General features: G+C 38.5%; 4 protein-coding genes across 5 annotated transcripts; 3 read left to right on the plus strand and 1 right to left on the minus strand.

Annotated features, from left to right (window-relative positions):
* The first annotated feature begins 82 nt into the window (after window positions 1-82).
* Window positions 83-583, plus strand: LOC112797895 (RING-H2 finger protein ATL52-like). The gene has a single exon (XM_025841010.2). It carries the CDS (start codon window positions 83-85, stop codon window positions 581-583), a length of 501 nt encoding a protein of 166 aa, XP_025696795.1.
* Window positions 584-1,529: 946 nt separating this feature from the next.
* On the plus strand, window positions 1,530-4,042 carry LOC112797912 (probable polyamine transporter At1g31830). Of its 2 annotated transcripts, none has more exons than XM_025841041.3 (2): window positions 1,530-1,838; window positions 2,201-4,042. In XM_025841041.3, exon 2 carries the CDS (start codon window positions 2,249-2,251, stop codon window positions 3,662-3,664), a length of 1,416 nt encoding a protein of 471 aa, XP_025696826.1. In that variant the 5' UTR covers window positions 1,530-1,838; window positions 2,201-2,248; the 3' UTR covers window positions 3,665-4,042. The 2 variants fall into 2 exon arrangements, with proteins under 2 accessions (XP_025696826.1, XP_025696810.1); XM_025841025.3 differs by having other exon boundaries at window positions 1,659-2,040.
* A 572-nt stretch (window positions 4,043-4,614) lies between these two features.
* Window positions 4,615-8,763, minus strand: LOC112797933 (protein NPG1). The gene is made up of 6 exons (XM_025841051.3): window positions 8,521-8,763; window positions 7,930-8,092; window positions 7,148-7,388; window positions 5,848-7,058; window positions 5,502-5,646; window positions 4,615-5,275 (listed from the first exon to the last, which is right to left on the minus strand). Exons 2-6 carry the CDS (start codon window positions 8,080-8,082, stop codon window positions 4,956-4,958), a joined length of 2,070 nt encoding a protein of 689 aa, XP_025696836.1. The 5' UTR covers window positions 8,083-8,092; window positions 8,521-8,763; the 3' UTR covers window positions 4,615-4,955.
* Window positions 8,764-12,167: 3,404 nt separating this feature from the next.
* LOC140179905 (uncharacterized) lies at window positions 12,168-13,551 on the plus strand. The gene is made up of 3 exons (XM_072219861.1): window positions 12,168-12,456; window positions 12,562-12,827; window positions 13,273-13,551. The coding sequence occupies exons 1-3, from the start codon at window positions 12,168-12,170 to the stop codon at window positions 13,549-13,551; spliced, it is 834 nt and encodes a 277-aa protein (XP_072075962.1).
* The last annotated feature ends 5,986 nt before the right edge of the window (window positions 13,552-19,537 follow it).

Below are 19,537 nucleotides of genomic sequence, written 5' to 3' on the forward strand. Positions count from 1 at the left end.
TATGTATTCCTTGATCTAATCCAATTACTCCAAGATCATCACCCTCGCCTATATCCCCGCAAATTAAAGTGGGGAATTAAACATGGCGGATGGTGATGATGATGGGGGTGGTGGTTTTTTATTCAATAGCAATGTTAGTTCCGTGCTAGCTGGCATGGGTTCAGCTGTGATTGTGCTGCTAATATACCGATGCATGTCCATGTTCTTGTGCATCCGCCATCCTCTCACAACCGAACAAGAGCAGGCTCGGTCCCCGCCGGCCGGCACCCAATCTAGTACTTTGAATTCGGTGGCGCATATGATCCCATCCCACAAGTACGACAAGAAAGATGATGATTGCACAACATGTGCAGTGTGCTTGGGAGAGTTCGAGGAGGGTGATGAGTTGAGGAGGATGCCAGAGTGCATGCACTCTTTCCATGTCCCATGCATTGATATGTGGCTCCGTTCCCATTCAACTTGTCCTATTTGCCGTGCTCATGCCACACCCTCTTCTAACCATCACTTCAATCACACCACCATTGATATGGATTTCATGCAACGTATTCTTCTCCAAGGTGGCCATGCTCCCGTGCCCATGTAGTCAGATGTCATCTATAATATTTTTGGTTTAATCCAATTGCATATACTCTTCATACTTGTAATAAATAAGTTTTAGACAACCATGAATATATACTATGAAAGTCTTTTAGCTATAGGATCTTTAATTTGAGATTTTTTTTTTCTTCTAATGTGAAACTGGTTATTCATAAAGAAAATAAATAAAAAACTAACCTTTTCCTTTCCTATAGTAACAAGTAACAACTCGATATATATATATCTTTGGTGGTTATTGCTGGAGGTGGCAATGAGTAGGGTAAGTAGGGTTTGAAGCAAACTCTAACTCTACTTATGTGTTTAGAATATCTCAATTCTAATTCTACCCGTTCTCAATCTGTGGGTATCTGATTCTACTCACGAGTTACAAAAAAGATGTAAAATTATTATATAACTTCATAATAATTTAAAATAGAACTGATTTTTATATAAAAAAATATTAAATTATCAATTAATGATTTTTTAATGACTAAAGATCTTTTACATTTAGTGAGAAGTTTTTGGTTCAACATCCACTTAAAACATATTTTTATATAAATATACAAGTTAGTCGGATAGGGTTGAGACTTAATCCGTACTTTATTTGACCCGCACGAAAACCCAATCTACACCCTACTCTACCCGCTGCGGATCGGATTGACAATTCTATCCGATCGGGTGAGGTCGGATTGAATACCTACGATAGGATACATGTTGCCACCCCTAATTCTTGCTATCTCTAAATAAGTACGAAAAGATTATTGAGTTATAATTCATTGGCTACAATAGTTCTATTTAAGAGTTATGAATTTTAATTTATTTATTTACACAACTTGAATTCATCAGTACTTTTTTTTCAGAGAAGTATAGTATCTCTAAAGTAGTGGTCAAAAAATAATTCGACAAAATTGAGGTTAAATAAATATTTTATATAATAGTTCCATATTGATAGAGTGACCATTTTTTTTTCAAATCATTCAAACAAATAATATACCACAAACTACTTTTCAATTTTCGTTATATACAGCAGACAATTTTATTTAATTTTGGATAAGATTAAAATGTTGAGCTTAATTTTCACTATCGATTCGATGAACGTAGGCTTTCTGCTTTGCTCTGAGTTTGCTTTTGTTTTGTATGCTCCTGTGAATGGTGACTGTGCAGCTGAACTTGGCATCTTCTCCTAAACCTTTGGATTCTTCAATGGAACAAGCCTTCTCCTTCAGCTTTTCCACCCTCCAACGCTTTCCTCATCTTCCCTGGTTTGTTCTTATCCCCATTTCCTTTTCTTCTTTCCCTCTCTTTTCTGCGCGTTTTCTTTCATGCTTTCACCAATTCAATTGATATTTCATGCGGTTTTGATCCATGCGACTCTGCTACAGCCAAAATTCAACTTTTTTACTTCAATTTTTTAGCCTCTGCATGAATGAATGAATGAATGAATTGATGGATCGAATTTTGATGGTAAATAAATTTGTCCAAGCCTGATCTTTTTCTTAAATTGCCATGTATTTGACTGGCTTTAAGGTATTTGCTACCTTTAGAATTATGTTTTAGTTTTTGTTTAATTTCTGAGATTGAGAACACTCCCCCCCCCCCCCCCTCTTTCCTACTGTGTGTGCAGAGATTGAGAATTGCAGTTGATAATAGGCAAGAAGGTTCTGAAGCAATTATGGGGGTCTCCAATGGTGATGAATATGTGGCAGTTGGCGAATCACCCTCTCCAGAGAGAAGAAACCATGCTAGGAAAGTATCAGTTCTTCCTTTGGTGTTCCTCATATTTTATGAAGTATCTGGTGGACCCTTTGGGGTTGAGGACACTGTGAAGGCAGCAGGTCCTCTCTTGTCCCTTGTAGGATTCTTGGTTTTCCCACTCATATGGAGTGTTCCTGAGGCTCTCATCACTGCTGAGATGGGTACCATGTTCCCTGAGAACAGTGGCTATGTGGTTTGGGTCTCTTCTGCTTTAGGGGACTATTGGGGGTTTCAGCAAGGTTGGATGAAATGGCTTAGTGGTGTGATTGATAATGCTTTGTATCCAGTGCTGTTTCTTGATTATCTTAAATCAGGAATCCCTGCATTAGGTAATGGAGTTCCAAGGGTTGTTGCTACATGGGGTTTGACTTTTGTTCTCACTTACTTGAACTATAGGGGTTTAACCATTGTTGGTTGGGTTGCCGTGTTCTTGGGGATTTTCTCACTCCTTCCATTCGTTTTTATGGGATTACTGGCCATTCCTGACTTGAAACCCTCGAGATGGTATGCGGCAAATGTGGATGATATTGATTGGAATTTGTATCTGAATACTCTATTTTGGAACCTTAATTATTGGGACTCCATAAGTACTCTTGCCGGAGAAGTGGAAAATCCAAAGAAAACTCTTCCCAAGGCTCTCTTTTACGCTTTGATCTTGGTGGTTCTGGGGTATTTTCTCCCTCTTCTAGTCGGCACCGGTGCTGTCCCCCTCAATCGGGAGTTGTGGACGGACGGATACTTCTCAGATATTGCGATGATTGTTGGAGGAGTTTGGTTGAGATGGTGGCTTCAGGCTGCTGCCGCCATGTCAAATATGGGAATGTTTGTTGCCGAAATGAGCAGTGACTCTTTCCAACTTCTAGGGATGGCTGAGAGGGCAATGTTGCCCGAGTTCTTCAACAAGAGATCACGCTATGGAACACCTCTTATTGGAATCCTCTTTTCAGCCTCAGGAGTAATCCTGCTGTCATGGTTGAGCTTTCAGGAGATCGTGGCTGCCGAGAATTTCTTGTACTGCTTCGGAATGATCCTGGAGTTTATTGCGTTTGTAGTGTTGAGGATCAAGCAGCCAAATGCACCTAGGCCTTACAAGATTCCGGGGGGAACGGCTGGAATGATTATCATGTGCATTCCTCCCACAATATTGATCTGTGTGGTGCTGGCATTCTCCTCCTTCAAAGTAATGGTTATAAGCCTCATCGCCACAGCAATTGGCCTTGTATTGCAGCCCTGCCTCAAATTTCTGGAGAAAAAGAGATGGATGAAATTCTCAGTGAGTTCTGAGCTTCCCGATCTTGACAACGAGGACAACATTCAGCCTTTGGTTCATTGAGTTTATGCAAAGAGATGAGCTGAGAAGATTCCAGTATTCCACCACCATGTGTTACGTGCTGTCCAAAGCAAAGTAGGAGACGATAATACATGCATTTTCTGAGCACAATGATCATAGTCATAGAGAGAGCAACTTTGCATTCTTTCTGCCGTTGGCATTTTCGCCTTCTACAATATGTTGTCTCCACTAAGTTGTTTATCTATGTTTATATTAGCAGTTAGAAACCTGAATATGAGTTTTAAGATTGTTTCATAAGATTAATTTTATTTGGTTTCCCTGATCGGATTTCGGGATTAAGCTAATATTTTCCTAGACACTCGAACTCAGTAGTTAACATCTCTTGGTTCCACCAAATATATAAGTTGTGAATATTTCTTACCTGTTCTAGCAAATCAGTTTATTGAACGGGGAAATAATCAACCGTTATTGAGGACTTAACTTGTGCATTAACGGAAGGTTTATTAATCCTTGACAGTTTCACACTTTAGTTTCCACACTCAAGTTGCTCTCAATGCCTACCACTTGAGTTTGAGGATGTCAGAGTCAAACCTGTATAAAATGAAGATCAACAATAACACTAGCTTGCAGTTCAACAATTAACCTCCAACTACCATTTATACTTACTTTCCTTGACTTTGTTGCTGACTATAATCTATAAATAGCTTCGTTGTTCTTGTTGTATACACACATGTAAATACACATCAACATTATTCTCTGTTCTACTCAATCTCATATTCTAAAAAATAAAATGGATTTAATATCCAAGATCAACACAATAATAATAATAATAACAACAACAATAACAATTACTCGTTAAAATACTTGAACTTTAATCCCCCCCCCCCCTCTTTCTCTCTCTCCCTTTCCTTCTTTATTTATGCAATTTGGTTAGCATTGATTTAAATTCTTACAAAATGAAAACTCTCTTCAACCGAAACAAAATATGGTCATGACCATGAAAAAAAAAAATTATATATATGATAAATCTTGGTTAAGCATCATACATTTACAAGACTGCACAAAGTGAACAACTTTAAAATATCCCCTAAGTACTTTACAATTCATCCATCCTACCACCGGATTAATCAAATATCCCTCAACTTATTTTCGCCTAAGTAATTTTTAAATTCAATCCTCTTTTTCTCTTTTTTTTTTCCCTTTGAACCTAGTTTGTGATGAGAATAATCCATAACAAAAAGGAGTTAAAAGAAATAGGATACAGTTTCAAAACTGATAATGATGGGGTGAGAATATATGAAAGCATATTATAGCATTTAGTGACGGAATGCAATCACAGCAAAGTGCTGAAACTTTCAATGGGATCTGTTTCTTCAAGCATGAATGCTGCCTGGAAGCAATCAGCAGCATCGGCCATTCGGCCATCAGACTTGTGTGTCAGTCCCAAGTGATACCAAGCCATACGATTTGTTGGTTCGACTCTGAGTGCATCAGTAAGAAGGCTTCTAGCAGCAGGCAAAGCTTTCGGACCCATTTTCATCATCAAAGAACCCATCAATATCTTGCTTGGAACATGGCTTGATTCAAGCACTGTAGCATTTGTTGCAGTGGCCAGAGCTTCTTGATCTTGTCCGCGGCCGTCTAACATAACACCTGGTGAAATCACAAAATAGAAACTATCACAAGATAAAAAAAAAAAAAAATAAAAAAAAATCAAACATTAAAGCCATTCAACCACATTATTCTATAGCCTTCTGACTGATTCCAGCTTCTGATGGGATTATGCTCTACCAACAGATAAAGGATCTGTTCTTGCCTCACAAAGTATGTTCAACATGCCGAAATAGAAAATCTAACAGCAAAAAGGTTCTGTTCTTGCCTTCAGTGTGCGCTGTAGCTGCTGAGTGCTCCTTTAATTCTCTGGCCTTTTGCAAACATATTTCAGCATCCTTCCAGTGAGAAAGGCTTGCATATAAATTCGCGAGGCCATGCCAGACATCATATTCGTCTACCTTGTCATCCACCTGCGAAGAGTTAATAATAAAGGTGAAAAATCATTTCAATGATTAGTCATACAAAGCTATGAACATATCTGTTGGAGAAAACCGATTCAATTTTTCATTCAATCATTTTAAACAACAATTTGATATAATGTGACTAGCTATTATCAAATTTAAATAAACTAAGGGCTGGAAGAGACAAAAAGTTGGCACACAGAATATTACCTGTGAACTAATTCTGAGAGGTCCAAAGGATTTCCTCTGGGCTTGAACCAATGCAAGAAGGTATCGGTAAGTTTCAATAGCATCCATGGGTCGTGATTGGGAAATCTTCAGCTTCGCTTTCAACCTGAGAAGTGGACCTTGCTCCCATTTTGCAGTCTCATCTAAAGCAGCATCTGTCACCACTTCAGCCTCTGAAAATCTTTTCTGTGCAGACAAAACTAGAGCCAGCAATCTCCATCCTTTCAATACAGATCCACCAGTTTCATCAAAGAACTGCTTCGCATAGCGTAAAGCTGCAGGCAGATTTCGGTGCTCTGCATATTGAACAGCTAACTCAAAAATTAGATCAGAATTCTTTTGCTCCAATCTAGCTGCCTCGTCCAATGATTGGAGAGCTTTGGCCTGAAGATGAGACCTCTCGTAGTCAGAGGAAGCAGCCTTAGCTTGCTTTCCCAGGCAAAGTCCCAACATCCGAAGGCTTACGCCTCTTAAATGCTCGTCTAGACCCCGAGCGTTATTGACTGCCCTCTGGGCATAGCCTGCACCCTCTGCAGCAAGATGAGGATCCTCACTGCAAATTCTAGCAGCCAATAATAATGCTATCATGTCATTCGGTCGTTCATGTCGGTGCAGAGACTTTCTTAGCAGATCCAAAGCAGTTTTGCTTTGTCCAGCTGCACTGAGAGACAGCGCTAATGAATTCCAACGGTCAATACGATGATATACACCAGGAATCAACTCTTCAAGTTGTTTTGCTAAAACAGAGGTTTGGCCACATGCTGAAAGTGCAAATGTCAGGTGTTCCATTACCGAGGGGTCCCATTTTGTCTTTCCAAGACAAAACTTTCTCACAAGAATCATTAGAAGCAGAATCGCCTCTTCCAGATTATTTTTAGGTACATATGACCCTTCAGTCTGAACTGCCAAACTGGGTGGATTTGCCTCCACGCCGCTGTACAGCAAAAACATAGCAAATGCTTTCTGAATTCTTGCACAGCAATCATTATCAAGGTTCCATTGACTAAGAAGGGAATTCCTATATGCAGATATTGCCTCGGGATAGCAACCGGCCTCTTTCCAAAGCTCTGGAAGGAGCTCTACGGCATGGCTGACTATCTCTTGCAATTTACTGTCCACTTGAGCATCAGGTATACCTTGAGAAAATATCTTTTCAACAGCATCAAGTACACGCTTGCACTCACTAGCAGCATCTACATTATCAATGTGACTCAAATTTCAAAAATAAATAAAAAAAGTGGAGAAGGATTGGAGCAATTATTCCACATCAGAAAAAAATTACCATTGAACTTTCCCAGCTTTTGTAGAGACTTGGATTTTAAGAAGATGGCTTCGAGCACCAAACTAGCAGCATGCTGAGAGCTCGTGGAAGTTGAGCCACCTCCTTTCTTGGCTGGTTTATCAGAAAGGGAAGATTGCAATCGCTGTATGGCTGCTTGAAGATCTATCCCATCAAACACACGAAGAGCCCCTTCGACATTACCTCGTTGATACTCTAGCTTTCCAAGAAGAGCTCTTGCTTCCTGTTAAAATTTAACAGATCATATAGCGTATCCCAAGCATGTGATTGAATTATTGAGGGAAAAATAAATAAATACAAGAACAAACAGGGCATGTAAAATCTTCATATTTATTAAATTACTAAAGATAATGGTAATTGACAAGTATTGCCATATGCAATGTAAGAATGGGACCTGGCATCAGAGTCTTGTACCCCAAGACAAATCACTTGTCTCGATAGCTAGCTCCAGAATGGGGATAGCAGGGGGACAAAGTGCAGAATTCTTGTTTAGACATTTAGTTAGGCTAATGAGTAACATCTCATTTACACAATACACTTGCGGATGTGACACAAGATGGTTAAAAATAAAACAAGGGTTCTTTGAAAAAGTAATGAAATGATTGCTGCAATCATTAGGCAACAAAAAAGGCATGACATTAAATATCAGCTTTCTCCATGGTTCTCTGAAATTACTACTTGACAATACAAAATCATAAAGCAACAAAAACCAGGTCTTGCCAAATAACTACCATAAAGCATAGAATTAGAAAACAAAATTTGACCTCAAAATTGAGAGACAAGCCTTCTCGCAATGCTGATTCTGCTTCTTGAATATTCCCTTCATCAAGCTTAGCCTCAACTTCTGATGTTTTAATGCTGTTTCCATTTGCACGCACCTCTCGAACCGACGAACCCCCACTCTCACCAGACTCCATCAATCATTTCCTGCACATACACACACATTCATTCACCGTTTCCTCATAATAAGTCTCTTTTATTTGTTCCCAAAACCCCGTTCAGCTTCAACGCATTCATTCCTCACATCACACATCAAACTTCCAAATAATTTCTTTTTCAAAAAAGAAAAGGTTTCAGAAGAAATATAACGAAATCAGGGAAGAACCCTGTCTGAAACGACACCATTTCCCACGACATTGCTTCGGAACGGATTGAAAACAATGCCATTCGAGGCTGGATCGTTTCTTGGTGTGATTGGGTTCGATTAAGAAAATGCTAAAAGAATGAAACTTTAGGCTATGAGGAATCAAACTTGTGAGTCAAAATGAATTGGGAAAAAAATACAGATCTAGAGAGGAATGTGGGAAATGCAAGAAAATGGTGGAGAAAGAAAAAACGACCGTAGTAGAACTCACCGAAAAAGAACAAACCAATGCGGGTTAGGAAGAAGGTTGAGGAAAAAATGCTACAATGTTTTCTGAAACGCGATCTTGGGTTCCTTCGGAATTGGACTTTGTTGTTTGTTGTTTTGTTGAGATTTGATCAAAAATGTGTTCCAAGGGAAGAGGAGCTGGCTTAGTTTTGTTTTGTCTTTTGTTGTGAGAGAGAACGAAAATAAAAGTAATAAAATTACAAAAAAAAAAAGGAAGAAAAACAAACCAAAGTACCATACCGAAGTACTAATAAATAATAACGAGTGACAAGAAGAAAAAAAGGAAAATGGGGAGGGTGATGAGTTGGTCGGGTCAACACAAAAAGTTACTATTTTTCCAAAAATTTTAATGTGTATAAATGATAATAACAGGATTTAGTAAATTTTTTTTAAAAATTTAAGTTGATTATATTAAAGAACAATTTTGTTATTTACATATTTGTTAATATATATTTTCGATCTTAAATTTTTTAATTTAAAAAATACAAATTGATTTTAAAAAGTATTGAAAGTATAAGCATACAATTTTTTAATTTATCAAATAAAATTATAGGAAAGATACAATTCTAAATTTTGAATGAATATAAATTACTTTGTTTCATAATTATTCCCTTTTTATATTCTGAATAAATGTTCTAAAAATACTTATTACGAAAATTTATTAATAATATTATTTTATTATTTTAAAATGTAGAGACGCTTTTCTACTAAAACAATGTAAACTCACCCGTAGAATGTTGCAAAAGAAGCTGGATGATAATGCCTCTTCGATTTGCTGAATGAATGGCCAAAATATACTTAATTAGTAATCATCGTGAAAACGTATTGTGTTTTAATAAATTAACTTATAAAAAAAATTAATGTACATAAATTGATTATTCTTTACAAATCACAAGGAACTTGCATGTATATATAGAATAAAACCCATTTAAAAGGCGAAAATAAAATTAATCTTTTTATAAAACAATTTGTTCTTATCCGATTCTTTTAGACACATATCCTTGAAAATTTTAGAAGCACGGTAATCATTTCTAGTATTCGTTCTAATCACAGGACGTTAATTTATTTACAGAACTTGTGAAATAGAGGATAATTATTCAACAAGCTTTTTGCTTTTGTGATGGTAATATATACACTATAATAATCACGCTAAATATTTATTCTGTTTTATTGTTTGATATTCAAATATATGAGATTTGAGATTTGCCGCCTTTGACATGCCAAGGGCTGAGGTTTGAAAATATTTTTTTAAAAAAATATAGGTAGACAATAAAAATATTAAACAATATTAACAATAGATATATCGAATATTTAATTTACTAGGTGTACAGATGATTATTCTAATATTAAGATTTAGGTAGGTAATTTAAAAATGTAATATATTTTTATTTTATTGGACCTATTATTCATATTACTTACAAAAATTATTATTTATCTAACAAAATCTTATTTTTTATTGTCATTTTTAATCAATTAATCATTAATACAAGTTAATATTGCTATTTAATTTGCTTTATTTATTTATGGTGCATAAGTTTCTTAATAGTAATACATTAAACTAAATTTAGTACGAATAAAGTTCTAGATAAAGTATAAATAATACATATACTAACACACGATAATTAATACCTAATTAAACGGTGACAGGTTGTAGAAGAAGAAAAAATAGTGGAATCTAAGATTATTTTTGTAGTCATTATTGCGTTGTTGGTGATAGCTTTAATTTATTGAAACCCAAAGATGGGTGTGGGCTGAGACTTGAGAGTAGAAAGGAGCATACAACACTTGTTGAAATGAATACAATCAAAGCACATATTTAATTAAGACCATGATGTATGATTGATGATTCATATACAAATACAACGTATCATACTGATTCGTACCGAATATCTCGGAGCCACGTTATACTTCGAAAAGACTACATTTTGCAAATAATGTAATAAAGATTAGGTCAATAAGGCGTGATTCGACTCCACGAGATATATCCGCAATAGTGAAGAAATCTTGGGCGAAACAAAGTATTCATATTTCAACTTTAAATATCACCACGCAAACGACCTAAGACACACATCGAATACACACAAAAAACTTTATTTTCGTAACTAGTGTTATTATTGATTTTTTATCACGGACTATTTTAAATATTGAAGTCCTTTTTGCAGGTGCTCCATACTATCCGGATAAGGAAGGAATTTGCGGCGCAGACGCTTGGAGAAGAGCATCACCAATACTCTCCCTCTGACACCGACCTATACCTCGGAGCCAAGTCCCAAACAAGAATATTTGATGCACACCGTGGAGCCATCGCCTCATTTTTTAATTTTTATAACACCTCTATATCCGTCTTGTACTCTTTTCAGAGGCTGAAGCATGACGGACCTTTCAGAGACTCAGCAACCCCCTCAAACCAATGCCAACCTCATGGCCGCCAGTGTTATTCTACTAGCAGAAAATCAACAGATGGTCGAGCCGTTAGCAACAATACAGAACGATGGTGAAAGTAATAATGACAAGAAGAAGGAAAATGCCTATCAATACGAAGAACATCAGTCAGAGTCCAATGCAAAGACAGGGAAAACACCCACCAAAACAGGAAGACGACGAACCAATCTTTTTTCCGAAGAAATAATGAATTTCAAAATGACTAAAAATCTTACACTCCCCATGACTTTGGCACCATACATGTCACAAAATTTGAGTCTATGATATTCCTCAATAGTGACTCCGATCCCATTTTTTGCCGATCTTTTCCAACTTTTTTAGGTGGAGCTGCCTTATTATGGTTTTTTAATTTGCCTGCAAGTTCCATAACCAGTTTCGACGAGTTCGCCATGTTGTTCATAAATCATTTTGCAGCATCCAAAATCTATGTGCGAGACTCAGACTACCTCAGCACAATCAAGCAAGGATAGTACGAAAGCCTGAAATACTACATGACACGCTTCACAACAGCAGCCATGGAGATTCCTAACCTTAATCCAGAAATGCAGTTGCACGCTATTAAGAGTGGCCTCCGACCTGGAAAATCTTAGAAAGCTATCGCCGTTGCAAAATCGAAGACAATGGAGGAGTTCCGAGACAAAGCGACTGGACAAATCAAAATAGAAGAGCTACGTGAAACTCGAAGGAATGAGAGACCACCATTTAGGAAGGAAGAAGACAAGCCTTACAGGTCCCAGAATAAAGACTCTAAAAAGCCCTTTAAGCTAGCTCCAAAATTCAATTCATATACCAAGTTCAATACCAAAAGGGAGGACATAATCAAAAAAATCCTTCACAATAAGCTCATAAGACCGCCAAGCAGAGCAGGTACATACCAAGACCAAAGGTATGTCGACAAAACGAAGCACTGCCCTTTTCATCAAAAGTTCGACCACACCACGGATGAATGTGTAGTGGCTAAAGACACTCTAGAAAGGCTGGCATGACAAGGGTTGCTGGACAAATACATCGGTAGCCGAGTACAGAAAGATTCGCCAACCTCGGAGGAGGTAGAACACCTGAAGACAAGAAACGAAAAGTCTCAATGGCAGAGAAGTCAATCACCAAAGAAAATCATTAATTATATTTCAGGAGGTTTCCCATGCGGTGGAGAAACAAGCTCGGCCAGAAAAAAGAAGTTACAGGACTATGTTAACAGCACAAGATAAGATGTCATCTGAAGTACCTAAACCCCGAATTCCCGATATAACATTCACAAGCAAGGACTTTGAGACTAAGGTCCCTAACCTCAACGATCTTGTCGTCATCTTGGTAACAACTGGAACCCTCCTAATCCGGAAGGTCCTATTGGACCAAGGTAGCAGTGTCGATGTAATGTTCCTATCAACCTTCAAGAAGATGCAATTGAACGAAAAAGTGTTACAACCATCCTCCGGCGAACTAGTTGGATTCTCAGGGGAGAGAGTTCCTGTAACAGGTTACGTTTGGGTGAGGACAACCTTAGGCGAACATCCACAATAAAAAACTTTGGACATTCAATATTTAATTGTTGACTGTTTTAGTCCTTGTAATATTATTTTAGGGAGACCATCTTTAAAAGCTTTTGGAGCTATAGTCTCCACTATTCACTTGTGTGTTAAGTTCTGTTCAGAGGAAGGAACTATAGCAATAGTATATTCAGACATAAAGGAAGCAAGACAATGTTACAATGTAGGCCTAAAAATGAACCAGGCGCCGATGACGAGAACAAATTCAGTATACAACACCAACGACATACCAGAACTTGCCAAGCTCGACCCTCGTGTCAACCATGATCAACGGCCTACCCCGATAGACGATCTGAAAAAGGTAAGTCTAACAAACTATGAAAATCAATACACTCACATCAGTTCCACTTTACTTGTAGGATACACGCACCAAATAGCAGACTTGCTACAAGCCAATGTTGACCTCTTCGCCTGGACCCCGTCAGACATGCAGGGAATACACCCAGAGGTCATATGCCACAAATTAGCTCTGGATCCCAAAGCTCGGCCGATAAAGCAAAAGAAAAGGCATCTCGGACAAGAAAAAGCTGAAGCAGTGACTAAGGAGGTACAAAAATTATTAAGTGCAGGTTTCATCCGGGAACTGCGTTTCACGTCGTGGCTGGCAAATATCGTGATGGTAAAAAAGAACTCAGGAAAATGGAAAATGTGTATAGACTTCACCGATCTTTAACCGGGCCGGTCCAAAAGACTCCTACCCATTGCCGTGCATTGACAAGCTCGTTGACAGTACTTCTGGGTATCAGATATTGAGCTTCGTGGACGCGTATTCAGGTTACAACCAGATACTCATGCACCCTTCAGACGAGGATAAAATAGCCTTCATCACCGACCATGGGAACTTTTACTACAAAGTTATGCCATTCGGCCTCAAGAACGCTGGTGCAACCTACCAACGTCTGATGGACAATGCTTTCCAGAAGCAGATCGGCAAGAACATGGAAGTTTATGTGGACGATATAGTTGTAAAATTGGACACTCAAGAAAGCATTTGGCTGACCTTAAAGAAGTCTTCGGCCAATTAAGAAAATACAACATGTGCCTCAACCCAGAGAAGTGTGCATTCAGAGTTCAAGGAGGAAAGTTTCCAGGGTTTATGCTAACCCACAGGGGAATAGAGGCAAATCCTGATAAATACAAAGTGGCCTTAGACATGAAGTCACCGTCAACAATCAAGGAAGTACAGCAGCTCACAGGGAGGTCGGCAGCCTTATCAAGATTCCTGCCAACGATGGCGATGAAATCAACTCATTTCTTCAACATATTGCGAAAGTCAAACAAGTTCGAATGGTCGGACGAATGCGAGACAACGTTCTTCGAGGTCAAACAAATCCTATCATCCCAGCCAGTCTTAACAAAACCAACGCCGGTAATCCACTCTACCTGTATCTTTCAGTTTCTATTAATTCTATTTCATCTGTCTTTGTAACAGAAACAGGTCGAGAAAAGAGCCCAGTGTACTTTGTAAGCAAAATCTTACAGAACGCAGAAATGAGATACCCGATAATCGAAAAGCTCGCTTATACACTAATAACCACGGCCCGACGCTTAAGGCATTATTTTCAAAGCCACAAGATAATAGTACGAACAAACCAACCATTAAGCATGACCTCGCCAAAAAACTGACCAAATGGTATATTGAGCTATCCGAATATGATGTACAATATCAAGCTTGGAGCTCATTGAAATCGCAAACATTAGCTGACTTCGTAGCAGAGCTAACATCAAGCGAAGATATACACCCAGAATGGGAGCTATATGTGGATGGTGCATCCAATAAAGACGGCGGAGGAGCGGGGATAGTCCTCAAGGATAAGGAAGGAATCTCAACCGAGCAATCAATAAAGTACATGTTTCCAGTCAGCAACAATCAATCTGAATATGAAGCACTCCTAGCCGGCATGGGCCTAGCAAAAGAGTGTGGGACACAAAACATCAAGGTCTACTGTGACTCTCTTCTAGTAGTTCAATAGGTAAACGACGTATTTTAGGTATGCGAACCTTCGTTAGAACAATACTATGCACAGGTGAAATATTCAACTCAGCAATTTAAACACTTTGAAATAATACATATAAATAGAAATGACAATCATAGAGCCGATGTGTTGTCTAAGCTAGCTACATCTAGAAAAGTAGGAATACAACCTAATCTGTCACAAATAACACTAAAACTACCTAGCATATGCAACAACCTTGTTATGAGTATGTCACAGGAACAGGATTGGAGAACACCTTACATCGAATTTTTAAAGTATGGGAAAATGCCACAGGTGGAAAAAAGCCCCAAGCTCTTTCAGAGGAGAGCAAGCTTCTTCACCATCATTGAAGATGATCTTTATAGAAGAGGATTCTCTCGACGCTTGCTCAAATGCTTAGAAAATGAATACGCCACCCTAGCAATGGAAGAGGCGAAGGAATTTGTGGCACATATATCGGAGGCCGAAGCCTTTCGGTGAAAATACCGAGAGCAGGATACTACTGGCCGTCATTAAAGAAAGACTGTCTCGAGAAAGTTCGAAGATATGATAACTGCCAAAAGTGTGCACCAATCATTCATAATCCAGTCGATACGTTACACACCACAGAGATCGGATGGCCATTCCACAAATAGGGGCTAGATATACTCGACCCTTTCCCAATTTCTAAAGTTCAGGTGAAATTTCTGCTAGTGGCAATCGACTATTTTACAAAGTGGATAGAGGCCCAACCACCAGCCAAAATAACGTCGGACAAGGTAAAAGGTTTCATTTGGAAATTTATTATATGCCGATATGGATTACCTATGGATATTGTCACTGATAATCGTAGGCAATTCACCGATAAGAAAATAGCTTATTTTCTACGAAATTTAAATATAAAGAACCATTTTTCTTCGGTCGAGTACCCACAATCCAATGGGCTCGCCGAAGCAGCTAATAAGGTCATTTTGCAGGCTTTAAGGAAAAAAGTAACAATCGCCAAAGGAGGGTGGGCAGAATTAATACCTTAAATCCTTTAGGGGTACAACAACACCCCACAATGCTCGACTAAGAAAACACCTTTCAGGCTAATGTTCAGATCTAACACCATGATTCTGGTAGAAATATCTCAAGGATCAATCAGGACGAATTATTTTGATGAAGATACAAACAGCCAAACAAGAAAAACCGAATTGGATACACTAGAAGAAGTACGAGAAGAATCAAGGATAAGACATGAAGCGATTCAACTTATGGTCCAATGCAAATATAACATGAAGGTCAAACCTCGGCTGTTACATCAAGGAGACCTCGTTCTCTGATGCCTTAAGGACGTCCGAAAGCCACCAAGGGAGGGCAAGCTTGCTGCCATCTGGGAGGGCCCTTTCCGAGTTATAAAAGTACACAGCCGAGGTGCATATTCCTTGCAAACTCTAAAAGGAATCGACTTACAAACACATGGAACATTTCTTCATTAAGATTGTATCATACTTAGTTGCTTATTAAACACTTGAAGCTCGGACGATACTCTTTTTCCTACTTCCGAGGTTTTATCCCAAAGAAGAGTTTTACTCAGGGAGGTTTTAATGAGGCCGACCACTTCAAGAATGTCAAATGTCATTCAATCCTATGAATTACCATTCAAAGTTATCAAAATCATACATTCCATTTCATGCATTCTATTCAAGCACATGCTCAACAATAAAACAGAAAGCAAACATCGCATTCACAATAGGCAGCGCAAAGAAAGCTGCATACAAAGCCAATTGAAACAAACTTTCATATATTTTATTTAGATTTCTATGAAGAAACACAAAATAAAGTCAAAAGTCAATTACAACAAAATCATTCAACAATCAACATATCAATCATTTTTAGCAACCGCACCCGCGGTCTCATCCTGGACTGCTCCTCTAGGCTCATCATCCACTAGCTTCCCATCAACAACTATCTTTGTAACGTCAAATTGGCCAACGTCAAAGTCGGGAGCAAAGACGAAAACCTGGCTTATTGCTCGGTCAAACCTGGCAGCAAACATCTCTGTCCCTTCATCTTCTAATTCTTGAACCCAAGCTGTCAGTTTTCCTTTCTAAAGATCATTTCCTTTGGCTTGTTCTTGAAGGGAACGGATTTGGTCCTGCAAAGTTCCCACTTCAACCTCCAGATCCTTCATTCTCTTTGTTATGTCCATAATGACGCTATCCCTTTCAGAAACAGACTTTTCCAGATTTTTCACCTTATCAACCTCCTTTTTTTCCTAAGTACCAAATAGCTCAATGCTACGACCAACTCAAAGAAGCCTAGTAGCCATGACCTATAAGAAGCAACATACTTAACAAAGCAAGTAATAGACAAGTCGAGAAAAACAAATTAAATCTAAAAATCCCACCTGAACTTACTGGCCAATAGTCTCGTTCTCGGAACCATTCAACAGTTGAACGTCTTGGAGGACTGCGCAACTTTCTCAGAGAAGGCCGTATAAGAAAAACGGTCACTCCATGCCGATTTTGAGCTGCCCCCAACAACGAAACCATGAAGACCCGTTTGCTTTTTCAAATTGCCCTTCACCCTAGGTGCACTAGCGAGGTCAAACCCAAAGAGAACCTTGAGCGAATCCTCAGGCTCGGAGCTCTTCCTTTTATGACCTCGGGGAATAGCACTTGATTGAGCACCATCAGCAATCACCTCTTTCACTACATTACCAACCGATATGTCTTTCCCCTCCTTTTTCTTTTCCAAAAAAATCTCATTTTTGTGAAGACAAGCTCGAAACTCTGCCACCTATAAAGAACAATGAAATGAGTCAACGCAACCAGAAAACTTAAAAGAAGGAAGACGACGGAAAAAACCCTTACCAACGTAATTCCTCAACCCCTCAGCATCATTTCCAAACTTTAAAACCTTATCAATACATAAAATTTTTTCGAAAGAAAAATAAAAAAATCAAGTACTCCAACAACAGATCCTCCTCCTCCGTTCTACTAATTGCTTCTAGAACTTGCACGGGTTCAGGACACCAAAACAAAGAGAAATTCTCCCCTAACTCAGAATCCAGAAAGAACGGATACTCCGTTTCCTTGGAACGGACCTTGAGGAACATTTCTTTGGAACTCTTAAAAGACGATTTATACAATACAAAAAAGGGAGAGACTAGGAAAACTGCTTAAGTTCACCCAGAGGCCCCTACGGACACCTTTCGCTTGAAAAAGAGAAAAGAAAACATTCAGAGTGGGGGCTGTTTCCAAAAAACCCATCACACACTCGAAGGCACGAAGAAATGCCCAAGAGTTAGGATGCAACTGTGACGGAGCACAGTTGAGCTGCGTCAAGACCGAACATTCAAAGTCAGAGAATGGAAGCTTAACGCCCAGTTCAGTAAATACACAAGTATATACATAAAAATACGCCCCCCGTTTTTCGCAAACCCTATCTTCTGCATTACAATGAACTAGTTCTAAGCCTATTCCAGACTTGGGACGAACCCAGCTCCCAACATTGAAAATGCACAGAATTTTGAAACTTTGAAGAAGGGAGGCGCGACACTTAATGTTCGCGTGCACCCACTCATACAAGTTATCCTTAACTACAACTACTTTATCCTATAGTTTTTTCATAGTCAGCAGAAGAAGACAAAAAGAAACCACACAAGAAGGTAAAAAAGGCTAACCTCTTGTTGCCATCCTCTTTAACCTGGCAAAAGTAACAAAACCAATGCAAGAAATCGAAAAGTGCTGAACCGAACCATTACCAAAGTGAGGAATAAACAAAAAACACATTCCCAACCGTTCGATTCGAGAAACGGTCCATATGACGAAAGTCAAATCAACGGCTGTGAATGCCTTAGTAAAATCTCCCACTAGCATTTATTGCTGAACGTGGCTGTATGATTCCAACAAAATAATAACTGCATAATTTTTTTACAAAGACGGTTAGCTTCCACAAGAAAAATAAGTCGGTACCACATTGAGCTTGGGGGCTCAGACATGCAGAGGATAACATCGATTTTTCTCCTTTCGTAAGCTCAACTTGCTCCCGACACTAGCAAGTCAAGCTTGGGAGCTGTGATCGTACCGAATATCTCGGACTGACGTTATACCTCGAAAAGACCACGTTTTGCAAATAATGCGACAAATACTAGGTCAATAAAGCGTGACTCGGCTCGACGAGATATATCCGCAATAGCGAGGGAATCTCAGACTGAGCAACGTACTCGTATTTCAACTTTAAATATCATCACGCAAACGACCTAACACACGCATTGAATACACACAAAAAGCTTTATCCCCATAACTAGTGTTATTACTGATTCTTGATCACAGACTAACTTAAGCATCGGGTCCTTTTTGCAGGTGCTCCACACTGCCCAGGTGAGGAAGGAATTTGCGACGCAGACGCTTGGAGAAGAGCATCACCAATACTCTTTCTCTAACGCCGGCCTATACCTCAGAGTCAAGACCCAAACAGGAACACATACTAAATAAAGTTTGATAATTGATACGATGAAGCTAAGGCTGAATGCATGCAACTCAACATATAATATCATAAATATAAAAAAGAATGATAGCTTGTAAGGAGTAAGTCAATGTTCAAATCAAATTGAGTTTCATATCGTGGATCTGATTTCTATTTAAAGGCCCAACACTTATTTAAACGAACGGGTTGACGACTCGACCAACCTAAATTTGTTGATTCATGTTTTTTTTTTTGGTGTAGATTCATGGTTCTTTTTTATTTGTGTATGAATTCACTTTGGGCCTTTAGACTATTTATTTACCAAGAACAGCAGTACCATCGTTTTGTCCCATTAGGCACTCTTACTTATTTTTGGTCAGAAAAGCACAATCTTCATACACAAGTTCAATTTGACAGTCGTTCAAAAAAAGGAGCTAAATTTGACACTCAGAAATAATTTTTGGGCTGAATCAATAATTATATTTATGCATACGTTACAACAAATTCGGTTTAGAGAAAGAAATAGATAAAAATATTTTTATCTAAAAATAAATTAAGAACTTTTGAAATTAAGAAATGACAATAAATCTAAAAAACAAAT

This window comes from Arachis hypogaea, chromosome 1, assembly GCF_003086295.3.
Source record: "Arachis hypogaea cultivar Tifrunner chromosome 1, arahy.Tifrunner.gnm2.J5K5, whole genome shotgun sequence".
Classification (NCBI taxonomy): domain Eukaryota; kingdom Viridiplantae; phylum Streptophyta; class Magnoliopsida; order Fabales; family Fabaceae; genus Arachis; species Arachis hypogaea.

Excerpts from the sequence above, each read along its gene's own strand:
- LOC112797895 (XM_025841010.2), top strand. The coding sequence starts at position 83 with ATGGCGGATGGTGATGATGATGGGGGTGGTGGTTTTTTATTCAATAGC.
- LOC112797912 (XM_025841025.3), top strand. The coding sequence starts at position 2,011 with ATGAATGAATTGATGGATCGAATTTTGATG. Across the intron at positions 2,041-2,200 it reads TGATGGATCGAATTTTGATG|AGATTGAGAATTGCAGTTGA; the intron begins GTAAATAAATTT and ends CTGTGTGTGCAG.
- LOC112797933 (XM_025841051.3), bottom strand. The coding sequence starts at position 8,082 with ATGGAGTCTGGTGAGAGTGGGGGTTCGTCGGTTCGAGAGGTGCGTGCA. Across the intron at positions 7,389-7,929 it reads GCTTGTCTCTCAATTTTGAG|GAAGCAAGAGCTCTTCTTGG; the intron begins GTCAAATTTTGT and ends AAATTTTAACAG. Across the intron at positions 5,276-5,501 it reads AGCTACAGCGCACACTGAAG|GTGTTATGTTAGACGGCCGC; the intron begins GCAAGAACAGAA and ends TGATTTCACCAG.
- LOC140179905 (XM_072219861.1), top strand. The coding sequence starts at position 12,168 with ATGTTAACAGCACAAGATAAGATGTCATCTGAAGTACCTAAACCCCGA. Across the intron at positions 12,457-12,561 it reads GGAGAGAGTTCCTGTAACAG|GGAGACCATCTTTAAAAGCT; the intron begins GTTACGTTTGGG and ends ATATTATTTTAG. Across the intron at positions 12,828-13,272 it reads CGATAGACGATCTGAAAAAG|ATATTGAGCTTCGTGGACGC; the intron begins GTAAGTCTAACA and ends TCTGGGTATCAG.